This window comes from Lepisosteus platostomus, chromosome 6 (genome assembly GCF_059453375.1).
Source record: "Lepisosteus platostomus isolate fLepPlt1 chromosome 6, fLepPlt1.hap1, whole genome shotgun sequence".
Taxonomy (NCBI): domain Eukaryota; kingdom Metazoa; phylum Chordata; class Actinopteri; order Semionotiformes; family Lepisosteidae; genus Lepisosteus; species Lepisosteus platostomus.
The window spans coordinates 16926645-16941250 of record NC_142616.1 but is presented as its reverse complement, the minus strand read 5'-3'; the positions used below and the strand labels follow the sequence as shown (position 1 = coordinate 16941250).

The 14606-nt window shown below is 42.5% G+C and overlaps 1 protein-coding gene across 2 annotated transcripts; it reads right to left on the bottom strand.

Annotated features, from left to right (window-relative positions):
* On the bottom strand, positions 1-10203 carry LOC148661121 (butyrophilin subfamily 1 member A1-like). Of its 2 annotated transcripts, XM_088634419.1 has the most exons (10): positions 10047-10203; positions 8389-8462; positions 6928-7275; positions 6089-6358; positions 5377-5484; positions 4791-4841; positions 4521-4547; positions 3379-3411; positions 1945-1971; positions 1-755 (listed from the first exon to the last, which is right to left on the bottom strand). In XM_088634419.1, the coding sequence occupies exons 2-10, from the start codon at positions 8453-8455 to the stop codon at positions 205-207; spliced, it is 1482 nt and encodes a 493-aa protein (XP_088490545.1). In that variant the 5' UTR covers positions 8456-8462; positions 10047-10203; the 3' UTR covers positions 1-204. The 2 variants fall into 2 exon arrangements, with proteins under 2 accessions (XP_088490545.1, XP_088490546.1); XM_088634420.1 differs by lacking the exons at positions 3379-3411; positions 4521-4547; positions 4791-4841; positions 5377-5484.
* Positions 10204-14606: the final 4403 nt, after the last annotated feature.

Here is a 14606-nt window from a genome sequence, read left to right as displayed (position 1 = left end):
TTATAAGTCATTAATTCTTTATTTAATTTGTGCTGTCAAACTGTCCAGAATGATGAAGACATCATGCATACAGTATGGTCCCTCAATCAGTCAGTTGTGAGAGACCTGTCCCCCATCACCCCCCACACATGGACATCAGAAAACAATAACACCAATGAAAGTTAATAATATTTATATTGAGATTTATATTGAGCTGTGAATGAGTCAGCCTGTGCTAATGAGTAATGGATGTGTTTCATCTTCACTTCTGCTAGGAGGCTGCAGCACAAGGTCATTGTACTTATCATGGGTCCAGAAGACAGGATAGATTTTGTCTAGCTCACTGAACTCCATGTCAGTGAAAGTGTAGATATGTGTTCTGGACTCCACTGTGTAAAAGGAGACCTTCTTCTCCTCGATATCCACACACACTCCCACCCTCCTGGGTTGCAGATTGAGGGGGAGACGGGTCTCAGGGTCAGTGAGAGCAAAGAAAGCAGAAGAATCAGAGTTCAGACACCAGTAACCCCAGCAGGGAGAGATGATAATCAGTCCTTTTCTCTCAGCAGATGCTCTTGTCACTCCAATTATCCAGCGGTTGTTCACTTCCACGTCCCAGTAGTGTCTTCCAGAGGTGAAGCCCTCCCTGCTCAGGACACAGGAGTTAAATCTCAATGGACTGTCGGGGAGATTTGTCACCTCTCCTGATCTAACTCTCTTCCCATTCTCAGACAGGGTGAAATACCGAGCTGTATCAGGGTCCAAAGTCACATCAGCTGTGGGAGTAAAACAGGACACATCAGAAGGACAGAAATTTAGGAAGAACAGAAATGTATTTTCTTTAAAACACTTTACATAGCACTTTTCTGGACACTACACTCAAAGTGCTTTACAGGTAATGGGGACTCTCCTCCTCCACCAGTATGCAGCCCCACCTGGATGATGTGACAGCAGCCATAGTGCGCCAGAACACTCATCACACACCAATTTATAGATGGGGATTATCAGGAGGCCATGATTGATAAAGGCCAATGGGAAATTTGGCCAGGACTACACTCCTACTCTTTTCAAGTAACACCCTGGCATTTTTGACCACAGAGAGTCAGGACCTCAGTTTTACATCTCATCTGAAGGATGGCACCTTTTTTTTTTACAGCATGGCGTCCCTGTCACTATACTGGGACATTAACACCCACATGGACAGCAGGGCGAGCACCCCCTGCTGGCCCCACTAACACCTCTTCCAGCAGCAATGTTAGTTTTTCCCAGAAGGTCTCCCATCCAGGTATTGACCAGGCTCACACCTGCTTAGGCTCAGTGGGTTACTAGTTGTGAATTGCAGAGTGATATGGCTGCAGGCAATTTGGTTGGTATAAGCAATAAAGATGTGCAATCCAATTAAAATTGATCCAGTAAAACCTGAAGAAGTGGGTTTAATCAGTGATAGATGATATAATGTCCTTTGTGCATTTATTGTTGATGCTTTTTGTATTTTTTAGATAAATCTTGAACTAGCAAGCTAAAGAAGAGATTACGTTTACTTTTTTGCTTAAACATTTTAGAAGAGAATTAAGAAAATTCCACAGCAGTTAGAAACTGTCTTCTAGGGTCTCTGGTTCTGTAGATCTCCATGAGGGTATGAGGTATGATCAACTGCAGCACATTGCCTTAGGAATTTAGTTTTCAACGATACCAACCCTTTTAGGCAATCTACAGGCCATTAGACTGAAATAAAGGATGGAGACAGAAATTCTCTCCCTACAATCATGATTGATCTGTTCTCCTAGGATATTTCTTGTAGAATTATACAGAAACATGAGAGTGTAGTATGGCTACTGCTGTTTATACATCAGTAATGATGATTCCGAATTTCAATTTCACACTATGAGACTTTCTTTAACTGCCCTCAATGACCCAACACTGTTTTAAAGCATTAAAACAGCAGAATAGTATTGACAGTCCTACCTGCAGCACTGCACAGCAACTGCCATTCTGGAACACAGAGATACAGACACTGTTAATCACAGACACACTGAACACAGAGATACAGACACTGTTAGTCACAGACACACACTGGGACACCGAGATACAGACACGGTTAGTCACAGACACACACTGAACACAGAGATACAGACACTGTTAGTCACATACACACTGAACACAGAAATACAGACACTGTTAGTCACAGACGCACACTGGAACACAGAGATACAGGCACTGTTAGTCACATACACACTGAACACAGAGATACAGACACTGTTAGTCACATACACACTGAACACAGAGATACAGACACTGTTAGTCAGAGACAAACACTGAACACAGAGATACAGACACTGTTAGTCAGAGACACACACTGGGACACAGAGATACAGACACTGTTAGTCACAGACACACTGAACACAGAGAAAAAGACACTGTTAGTCACAGACACACTGAACACAGAAATACAGACACTGTTAGTCACAGACGCACACTGGAACACAGAGATACAGATACTGTTAGTCACAGACACACACTGAACACGGAGATACAGACACTGTTAGTCACAGACACACACTGAAACACAGAGGTACAGATACTGTTAGTCACAGACACACACTGAAATAGAGATACAGACACTGTTAGTCACAGACACACACTGGAACACAGAGATACAACACTGTTAATCACAGACACACACTGAACACAGAGATACAGACAATGTTAGTCACAGACACACACTGAACACAGAGATACAGATACTGTTAATCACAGACACACACTGGAATAGAGATACAGACACTGTTAGTCACAGACACACACTGGAACACAGAGATACAACACTGTTAGTCACAGACACACACTGGAACACAGAGATACAACACTGTTAATCACAGACACACACTGGACACAGAGATACAGACACTGTTAGTCACAGATGCACACTGAACACAGAGATACAGACACTGTTAGTCACAGACACACACTGGGACACAGAGATACAGACACTGTTAATCACAGACACACACTGAACACAGAGATACAGACACTGTTAGTCACAGACACACTGAACACAGAGATACAGACACTGTTAATCACAGACACACACTGGACACAGAGTTACAGGCACTGTTAGTCACAGACACACACTGGAACACAGAGATACACACACTTTTATCACAGACACACACTGGAACACAGAGATACAGACACTGTTAATCACAGACACACACTGGAGCACAGAGATACAGACACTGTTAGTCACAGACACACACTGGAACACAGAGATACAGACACACACTGAACACAGAAATACAGACACTGTTAGTCACAAACAAGTGCTGGTCTCCACACTGGGAATAATATGTCAGTACAGTTGGTGCTCTCAGTCGGCAGATTTTTACACTGTAGGCATACGTGATTTAAGGAGAGGAGCTTGCTTCACAGCATCTGAAGAGATAGAAGAGGAATTTCATTTTATAATAGTCACATTTATCGTCACCTTATTTTATACTGAAGTTTATACTAATTTGTAGTTAATTTCAGGATTCCACTGTCTCCACTGCAGTGGGGATCACGGTCTCATTTATTATGTAGAGCAGTGACTGTAAGACTGGTGTCTCTGAATATAAGATTGACAAATCACAGGACACCCTGGGTATTTGGTCCATGAGCCATTGCGAGAGAGAAGTAAGCAGTCTACTGTCCATAGCAATGAAAAATATTTCATAATTAAAAAAACATCATTTATACAGTTATTTTCATTAATCATTCACACGAGTGACAGTTACGGCTGCTCTCACACTGCCTGAGTGACCAGTAACCAGTATTGCTGACTGAAAACTGAGGTATCCTCACTGGACCACCGGACTATTCTCTGGACAATAGCTGGAAAGTGAGAGATGACCTGTCACACTCCATGATGAACACATGCTCACACTAGGCCAGCAATAAAAATGCCCAGGTCACTGAATGCCTGAACACCTGAACTAAGTCAAATGAAGCAGCCTGACTGTGAACAAACAGGGTGCCGAAGGTGACCAGTGTTAAAATGGGAAATTTAAACTTCAATGTCTTCTGGTCTCTGTTCACTGTTGCTGTTCATTCACACTGCTGAAACTTTCAACACTGAACTATTTAGCTCTTCTGCAGTACACAGGCCATGTAACTCCTGATTTTGGCCATTGACAATAAAGGAGACAGAAACACAGAAAGAACAGTGTGAAATTGAAATATAAAAAACAGTTAGGTGGCATCGTTGTTCATCATCATCATTGTCCCTGACTTTCTGTGTTCTGTGAAGTCTAACTTCTCACACAGAAGGAGTGACACTTGAAACCATTCTAATCGTCACATCACAATGCTGGCTCACCTGATCAGAGAATTAATCCAGATATTGTTTATTATAGTAGTAATGTAATATGTGGCAGATAAGCTCTATTTAAATAAATCCCAGTATATTACTGTGTTTTCAACATACTGTAGTGTGGGTCACTGCCTTTTGAAAACTGACTACAAATGTTCAATAAACTGCAGCTAATCCTATTTGAAGTTCTTACCAATTTCAGCTTTAATGAGAGGAATTCCTGTAATAAGACATTAATAAGACAATAAAGCACCATTACATAAATCCATACATAATTACAATAATAAAATATAACAATATTACATTTACTATAATCTCATTATTAAATTATTATTGCTTTCAATTTGTATTCAAAATAAACAAATGCTTGCAATACTTATATTTTCCTTAATTTGACAACTGTATTAATATTTATTAATAAATTCCTGCAGAACAACTAATACAATCACACTAATATACTTACCATTTAGTGCATTAATATAACATAATTCAGATTCCAACAATGTATCCAGATCTGTAAGAAACAGAGTCCGTAACACTGATACAACACTGGCTTTTAAAGAGTCACACTCATAAAATAAAATTCTGATTCCCTCAGTGCCTCTCCTCTATAAGAAACAGACAGTGATGTTAGTAACATTGATAGAGGCTCCTCTTTGGACAATTAAACATAAAACCTGATGTTTCCATTTCTAACTCTGATTTCATGTACTGAATTCTCTCTTGCCTATAGATGTGATAGGACAACTCCTTAGGGACTTCAGACGGTCTCACCTGTACTGGATAAAGTTCGCAATGAGACTCATCTGAAGAGAGAGAGGTGCTGTAATACTGGAGGGGCTGGTTCTGGAAGGAAACTGATCGGGGTCGGTACTGGTTGTGTTTGATAGAAACACATCCCACAACAGCCCATTTTCAAATAATTGCCTGGGATCTACAGTTTTCACAACGCATTTGTACCCTGATTCTGATGCAACATACTCAAGAGTAGGTTGTCTTGTTCTCCTCATATCCTAGCACAGACAATTATGTATATAATGACCACATACTGTCCATTCTTTTCCACTGGATCACCAGAAGTACAGATGCTACTACAATCACAGCTGCTGTTACACAGAGAGCCACCATCCACCCAGAGGGTCCAGGGAAAAAGTCTCCTGGAAAACAGCGCAGGAATATTATGCCACAGGAACGGACACCTAGACCATGATCTTGTCATTTGGGTCGAACAAATGGTAGCCATAGCCTGGATAATGTTCCGGGTAAGGGATTTGAATGTGACTTGTAAATACCTGTAGCTATACTTGTTTCATATTTATTCAATCTTATTTGGGTAATAACAGAATAGGTTTAGACTAGTTTAACAATTTGACATAGCTAGAATCATGGAGCAGGTCCAAAACCATATAATAGAGGAAATACATACCACTTACAGTAAAAGATAAGGTGGCAGACTGATCTGGATAATGATCTAGTCTAAGGAAACTGAACCTAGGTTTTAAGTATTTTAAGGTATCCATCGGACTGAAGCAGTCTCTTTTGGCCAACTTTTTGTAACTAGATAAGACCTTATAGCTTAGCACGATTTATCAATAATAGACCATTATCTGAAAGACCATGAGTGTCAGCACTTCGCCAAGATCAATGGGTGGTTCAAGTGTGATAATCTTGGCAGAATTGTCTAGTCATTGCAGAACAACTTGTAGTTCAACTAAAGCAAACACAAAAATGAAAATTGTCAAGAACATATTCCGTACTCACTGGATATGTGGATCTGAGATTCCCAGTCTCCCTTGGGCTGTGTGCTTCTGACCAGACAGGAGAAGATGTTGGACTCCTGCTGGACTGGGATGTAGCTGCTGACACTGAGGTGCCCTTGACTGTCCCTCTCCACTGTGGTGCTGGACAGTGAGGTCACATCATGTCCATCCCTGTCTGTCCAGATCACTGCAGGTGAAGGGAACCAGCCCTCTGACCTGCACAGCAGCTGGGTCTGACCTCCTCCAGGGGAGTGGAGAGACACTGAAACAGCTGCCAATAAGGAAAACAACTTGATACACTGCCAACTTGATATTCAGATTTATTTTTGTGACAATAAATGTTTTGTCATCATTCCACTGTTTCCAGTGTTGGAACACCTGTGGCCTGCAGGCTTCATGTAAAATTAATGAGAGACAGGTCCCCTTGTCCCTTAATCACTCCAGACTGTTATTTACCACGATAGCACTGCAGCGTGTTAGGTCCCTTAAGCTATTCTACTGATCCAACCAACGGGCTGAATTCCAAGAGAAACTCGCTGAACTGGAGCAGAACTGTGTGGTCTGTAATCTCTTTCCACCTACAGCCCACAGACTTAGTATTAGACCTCATGGATTCATAAAAGACATATAGGATAATAACTTAAAACATGTATTATATCAATTAAAACAGTAAAATTATAATACGTATTCTGCTGTCATTAATAGAAATAATAAATAAATAGAGATAATGTGAACTCAACTGAATAATTGGTTATCACAGATAATTTTATAGTGCTGGAAGCTGTTATGCTTTTTATGCTGCTGGTTAACAAAGCTTTTACTGTAAAATAGAACACTCACTTCTGACGACCAGATCGATAAGAGTGTCGCCATAATGTTTCACAGATTCCACCAGACACTTATACTGTCCATGATCAGAGAGCTTCACATCTGTCAGCTTTAGAGACACATTGCCCCTGGAGAGCTGCTCCAGGAACAGCTCTGTCCTTCCTCTGTAATCTGGGTTCTGTGTGTCAGAGTGATATCTGTGGTTTTGGTACAGGCACACAGGAGCTGCAGAACCCTCAAAAGACCACCTGATTTGTAGGTCCTCAGCATTGATGTCTGGTGAGAGGTAACAGGGCAGGACACTGTCCTCACCAGGTGACACAACAACAGGAGCAGCTGGACCATGAACCTGAAACTTCTCTGAAAGAAAGAGAACAGGCAGTTTGTCACACCCTCTGCAGCCAGAGGGCGCTCCTTCTCTATCCTGTCCCTAGTTTCTGGTCTGCTGTCCTTCCTGTCCCTCTCTTTCCCTTGGGCTATATATTTCCGGGTCTTGCACTCTGTCCTCGCTCAGCATTGACGTTCGGATGTCCTGAGACCCGCCTAGCACCAGGGCGCCCCACGGCCGCTCCCTGAGGGCATAGGTTTCTATACGTCATTCCTGAACTCTTTGCACTATGAGCCCGGGCCTTTTTCCCGTCTCGCCGCTACGCATATGGGTCTTTTTCGCTCTCCTGCTCCCCACGGTTAGTCCCTTTGGACGTCCGTGACACAGTTGACATGAGTTTTCAACTTCTACACAGACAAACACACTAAGACCAATCAGAGACAAGGGGTGAAGTGTAGAGTATCAAGGTGCCTAAGCCCTGACCTTTTTTATCAGATGTGAGGTCACAATGCCAGCAAATGTCGCAGATCATTAATTTAGGTCTACTTTAATTAGGATTTTTTTGTAATTGTTGGACTACTTTAATCAAAGTAAACAAAATCTATGCAGGACTATTGACATTATCCATGCAAGGAACATTTCTCATAAAATTCAGCTTTCAACTCCTAACTTCGTTGTAGTCCTTTAGGTACAGTATCCGGAATAGTTTCCATGAAGTCCTTATTTTAACCAAGATGTTTCAGCTCACAGATCATTTAGCAGAAATCTATTTTTCCATTGTAATACTGTGAGCTTGTTGGTGTGCAAAAATCATGCTTTTAACAGTGCTGTCTGACATTCTCAGAGTTTGGTTAGCAGCATATAGGACCTGTATACAGTTCTGGCGAAAATCACATGTATATACTGTATACTGTATTTTATTTAAGTACAAGGTCCATTGATTTCTGATGTAACAAAACTCCTGTGTGACTGAGATGGAATAAAGGTGATGTAGCATAGCAATATCTCTGATTACAGACAATATCTGTAAAGCAACACAGTTCACTACCATTGTATGATTTAGCATGAGATATTGTTCCTGATAAGAGTGGAAAGCTTACCAGATTGAGAAGAGATTCCTGAATTTCATCACAATTGTACTTTACCTGATCTTGAGACAGAGAACAGGAGGAGTAGCAGATTAACACAGAGAACCATTCTGATTGGTAACATTTCATCTCTGAAATAAAGAAACACTCAGATTGGTCAGATGTCTTGTTACAATTAAAATGTTGCCTTAACTGGTCAGATACTGTAACATTTCTGAAATAAAAAAATGATTCTTTAACTGGTCAGATTGCACATCCTATTTAAAGCTACTTGGACTGGTCAGAATGCAGAAACACTTAAAGTTGAAAGACTTCACTGAAGTACACTCTCAGAGGGACAGACCTTCTTCAGTACTTCAGTACCTCAGTACTGTGTGAGGTATGTATCACACACTGCAGTATCAGACCTGATCTCACTGTCACTTCAGCACACAACAGTGTCAGTCCTGATCTGACTGTTCACTCACACACTGCTGTATCTGACTGATCTCACTGTCACTCCAGCATACAGCAGCTTCAGTCCTGACTGACTGTTCACTCACACACTGCTGTATCTGACTGATCTCACTGTCCCTCCAGCACACAGCAGCTTCAGTCCTGATCTGACTGATCACTCACACACTGCTGTATCTGACTGATCTCACTGCCCCTCCAGCACACAGCAGCTTCAGTCCTGACTGATCACTCACACACTGCTGTATCTGACTGATCTCACTGTCCCTCCAGCACACAGCAGCTTCAGTCCTGACTGATCACACACACACTGCTGTATCTGACTGACCTCACTGTCCCTCCAGCACTCAGCAGCTTCAGTCCTGACTGACTGTTCACTCACACACTGCTGTATCTGACTGATCTCACTGTCCCTCCAGCACACAGCAGCTTCAGTCCTGACTGACTGATCACTCACACACTGCTGTATCTGACTGACCTCACTGTCACTCCAGCACACAGCAGCTTCAGTCCTGACTAATCACTCACACGCTGCTGTATCTGACTGATCTCACTGTCACTCCAGCATACAGCAGCTTCAGTCCTGACTGACTGATCACTCACACACTGCTGTATCTGACTGATCTCACTGTCCCTCCAGCACACAGCAGCTTCAGTCCTGACTGACTGATCACTCACACACTGCTGTATCTGACTGACCTCACTGTCCCTCCAGCACACAGCAGCTTCAGTCCTGACTGACTGATCACTCACACACTGCTGTATCTGACTGATCTCACTGTCCCTCCAGCACACAGCAGCTTCAGTCCTGACTGACTGATCACTCACACACTGCTGTATCTGACTGATCTCGCTGTCACTCCAGCACACAGCAGCTTCAGTCCTGACTGATCACACACACACTGCTGTATCTGACTGATCTCACTGTCACTCCAGCACACAGCAGCTCCGTCCTGACTGATCACTCACACACTGCTGTATCTGACTGACCTCACTGTCACTCCAGCACACAGCAGCTTCAGTCCTGACTGATCACTCACACACTGCTGTATCTGACTGATCTCACTGTCCCTCCAGCACACAGCAGCTTCAGTCCTGACTGATCACTCACACACTGCTGTATCTGACTGATCTCACTGTCACTCCAGCACACAGCAGCTCAGTCCTGACTGACTGATCACTCACACACTGCTGTATCTGACTGATCTCACTGTCCCTCCAGCACACAGAAGTCTTGTCCTTGAGTGTTCTTCAGCACTGACCTCACACTCTTTAGCTCTTGGACGTCTGCTTCTCTTCCTATCTGGAGGTGGACATCAGACTTGTTCTAGAAAGATTAATTTGGGCTGTAAGATGAAGACATTTTCCCGTGTAATCCTCCATTTTACTAATTGAAACAGTCTCCAGTGTTGACTACTACTTCCTTCCTTTACTGAGCAGACTGGTTCTTCCAGCTAGGCCCATCCAGCCAGCAGAGCAACATTCCCACTGAAAGTGAGTCTGTGGCTGTGCATTGAACAGGGAAAGGAAAGCAAGTGGGGACAGACAGAGTTTGACTGCTCTTTTCCTTTTCTGCTTAATTAAATAGAACAGATGTTCTGTAGAAGGACAAGATATGGTGGAAGGACCTGGTTGCCTGGGCTGCACAGGGGTCCTTGCAGCAGATTGGTGGGTGATGTCAACACCAGGTGCAGAAGTAGGATAGAGGACAGAGCATGTTTGTTCAATATTGTGCAGGAATTAATGAAAATGTTGTTCTTGTGGAGAGTCTGTCATAGTTTATCTAGAGTGCAATCTATGATAACACATGAGTAATGGAAGACAGAGTCAGATTAGAGAGAGCTACATCTAAAGCTTTTAGAATTTAGTCTACTAGTCAGATCATTATCTTTCCAGGGCATGCATGGCTACAGTGGAGGAGCCCTACATGAATGCTGTTGTGTATGCCTGTACAAGCATTACTTTGGCAACACTAATTCATTGTTTATGCCAATAATACTCTTTGAGTTTGAAATCTGACACAGAAAAACAGAAAGACATCGAAAAACACAGTGACCATGTTTTGATTATAATAATCAGATCATAATATGAATATTGAGACAGGGAGCTTTGAATGAATCACCCTTTCTTAATCAGACAGTGATGTGTTTAATCTCCATAGTGGACAGGAGGCTGCAGCTACCATAAATGTCTGCAGGATAATCTCAGGAACAAAAGACAGGATAGATCTTCTCCACCTGACTGAAGACCAAAGAACGTGAAGATGTGAGTCCTGGATTCCATTGTGCAAAAGGAGACCTTCCTCTTCTCAATATCCACACACACCCCCACTGTCCTTGGGCCAAAGACTGAGGGGTGGAACAATCAGAGGGTCAGTGAGAGCAGAGCATAGTCACTCCTATTGTTCAGTCATCGTTCACCTCTACCTCCCTGTTGTTTCGCCCTGTGATGAAGCCCTAACTGCTCCTGATACCCCCCTTCATGGGCTGCTCCTGACGCCCATACAAATAAATAAGCTGCACAGCACTGGGGGGAGGAAAAACCTCTTTTAGCTGAAAGGAAACCTCCGGGAGTCCACGGCTGAGAGCTACCCCCTCCTCCAGGGTAAAAACCTTTATTGGGTGGAGGAAGGGGGGGTCGAGTAGAGCTCCGGAGACTTAAAACAAAAAAGTACACAAGCACAAACACAACAGACAAAAACCTGGGAAAGACCAAGGAGACAAACCACACTGAATCTTGAGCATTTTTTTTAACTGATGAAGCCTATTTGGGTTCCTATTTTTTTGCTATCAAAATAAACTTTATTTTACAAACCACATTTCACAATACATACACATTCAAACAAATGATTAAACTAACACCAAAGAAAAACTGCCTAAAAGAGGTGATTGTCCATCATCAATCAGTGTAAGTGGATGATGGGGCCAGATCTGCACAATGAAAGAGTCCCTCCAAGACCTACCACTTGCTTGTGTCCATGCCATTTCCCTGTCCCGGCTCTGAAACTGCGGAACAGGAGCTCAGGGAACAGAGATTTCCTCTTTAGTCCCTGTACAGGGCCCAAAGTCCCTTCCCAGCGCTCCTTCACCGTTGAGAAGGCCTATTTGGTGATGGCACACTTCATCCTTACTCTGAGGTCCGCCAGGATCCTCTCCTCCAGCTCCCTCGCTCCCCACTCTGTGTTGTGCTGGGCGAGAGTGATCCTCGCCTTCCACAGTCCTTGTTCTGTTGTGGACACAGATAGCCAAAGCAAATACTGTGTCTTCTGTACAGTGCAGTCGGTGCCAGCGCCAGCAGGATGTACTGGTAACTGAGCACCGCTCACGCTCCCAGGAGTTGAATAGTTTTGTCCATCCTGCCCCACACCGCTTTGGCAAAGGTCAAAATATTAAAATGTCTCCAACACGAAAATGATCTCATTGAGTATTAGGGGACCCCCGATCCTGTAATGACACTAATTACTGTAGTGGAGTAATATTGGAAACATTTTCAACACAGACTGGCCTAGTGCCTTCAGTTCCTGTAGAGAAGCCCCTTAGAAACCTCAGCCTGGTCAGAAGTGCATCAAGCTAAAGAATGTTTTGCTTGATAAGAAAAGAGATAACTGTGATAGATCTTGCACCTGTTCCTTGCTGGGGTGGGCTCCAATGTCCCCCATGACCCTGTACTGGATAAAGCCTTTAGAAAAACAATTGGAGGATGGAATGGCCTAAATACTGTGTGTGCTCATCGATCTGCACAGGATTAGAAAGTACAACCTCATGGTTTTCTCTAATCATTTCAACAGAATGGTGGTCAACATTTTCATAAATACTCTACCTAATGCTGTATACAATTAGTGCTGCTTTGGCAGCAGTGATATGTTTGAGTTCATTGTTAACAGTGGTTAGGTGTCTCTCCTTGTTCTCTTGCAAGGCTAGTTCCAGTTCTGCTTCTGACAGTGAAATTGCAACTTCCTTTTGGGGGCTCTACTGAGGATTTCTACTGAGGATTTTAGCCAAAGCAGCACAGGAGCATTTAACAAGACTTTTAATCATTTTAAGGGTTATGCTAAAGTGTAAAACGTATCTCTCAAACGGTCTGGAAGAAGATGGGGAAACACAAACCATAATTTCTATGCCAGTAAATTTAATGTCTCCATGAACAGGAAGGTAAACTTTGACATTATTGCTTAATCATCAAACATCAATCCAGACATCTGTAAAAAGTGCTTGATTTGGACAGTTAAGTTCATACATTGTGTAAAACTGAGGATCAAATGTGTTAGGTGTATATAGTGATATTATGGACTGTTTAATGTGATTAACAGGCATCATAACTAGACAGAAACAGCCATCAGGATCACATCTAATGCCATAAACAGTGCCATTAAGCCTTCTTTTGGTCACTCAGAAAACTTGCTGTTTCATTTAGCCCACAGGAATGAGCAATGTTTCTATATATGTATGGAATTTTTCATCTGTAAACATCCATCAATCCATTCATTTTCTAGCCACTTCATCCAATTCAGTGTCACAGGGAAGCCAGAGCCCCTCAGGGCACACACAAACACAAACACAGATACAGACACCCTCACACGAGGGCTCTTTCTTCCCAGAAGCATAAGAATAACCTACCAGTACGTATTTGGATTGCGGGAGGAAGCAGGGCATACCTGAACGAAGCCCACGCAAACACGGAAAGAACATACAAACTACATACGGATAACACTCCAAGTCCAGAACGCCCCAGGGCTCCAGTGCTGCAAGACAGCAGTGCTAATCGCTTCACCACCATGCCTCCCTCTGTAAACATTAGACAATTTGAAATGAGTATCTCCTAACAAGATACTATAATTATTTTCAATGTAGGAAATCAAGACATCTAGATGTTTTAGCGAGTTAAGGTCTCATGATCTAGGATATCGTATTCTAATTAATCCTAATGCAGCAGGGACTGCTAGCCTGGCATTTTAGGAAACGAAATTCAAAGTACCAAATATAACAGCCCCAGCAGAAGAAACTGGGGAAATGATCCAGTATTAGGGAAAAAGCACAGCAACTAGAAGAAAAAAGTATCAAGTATCAAGTTATCTTGGTCTACTAGACATGCTCCCCGGCACTCAAGTATTGAGCTCATAGAATTATGGAAAAACATAAAAATATTATTAGAAACCAATGCGCTGAGCTTTGAAAACAACAGCAATTCTCAATTCCAGTTGGAAAACTAAAATAAATATTGACTAAGATGGAAGGTAAACCAAATGGATTTCAAAATGGATTTCATACAGCCACAGTATTATAATATACAGGGCAAAGATATCAGACTCTTCTTGGAGGTAAATAACATCCTATATGTGTATAAGAAAAGGCTGATTGATTAATTGATGACTCGTGTTGGAAGAAAACTCCAAAACTCCAAACTGTCCGATACCTCTGGTACAGGATAAAATAAAGGACTGTCTGTGGTGTTGAACACACACAAAAACTCTTACGTTGGAAGCATCAAAATCACTTTAGAGAACTGAACAGAAAATATTATAAATATATGCCTTACAGATTAACAATTTAAGAATATCAGTGGGACAGGTATCTGGGGATGGAGTTCAGGCCACAGTATTATTATAATCATCATCATCAGCAGCAGCAGTAGCATCTCTGGACACTCCTCTCAAAGCGCGTCAGAGGTAATGGGGATTCTCCCCCACCACCGATGTGCAGTCCTCACCTGGATGCAATGTCAGCAAAAGTGTGCCAGTACACTCACCACACCTCAGTTATCGGTCAGGAGAGGAACGGAGTGACGAAGCTAATTAATAGATGGGGATTATTAGAAACCCGTGA

What these genes read in the sequence shown, in the direction of transcription:
- LOC148661121 (XM_088634419.1), bottom strand. Translation starts at nt 8,455, where the DNA reads ATGTTACCAATCAGAATGGTTCTCTGTGTTAATCTGCTACTCCTCCTG. An exon ending in TCTCATTAAAGCTGAAATTG is followed by an intron (nt 3,412 to 4,520) that starts GTAAGAACTTCA and finishes CTATCTCTTCAG; the next exon opens with ATGCTGTGAAGCAAGCTCCT. An exon ending in AGCTCCTCTCCTTAAATCAC is followed by an intron (nt 1,972 to 3,378) that starts GTATGCCTACAG and finishes TCTGTGTTCCAG; the next exon opens with AATGGCAGTTGCTGTGCAGT.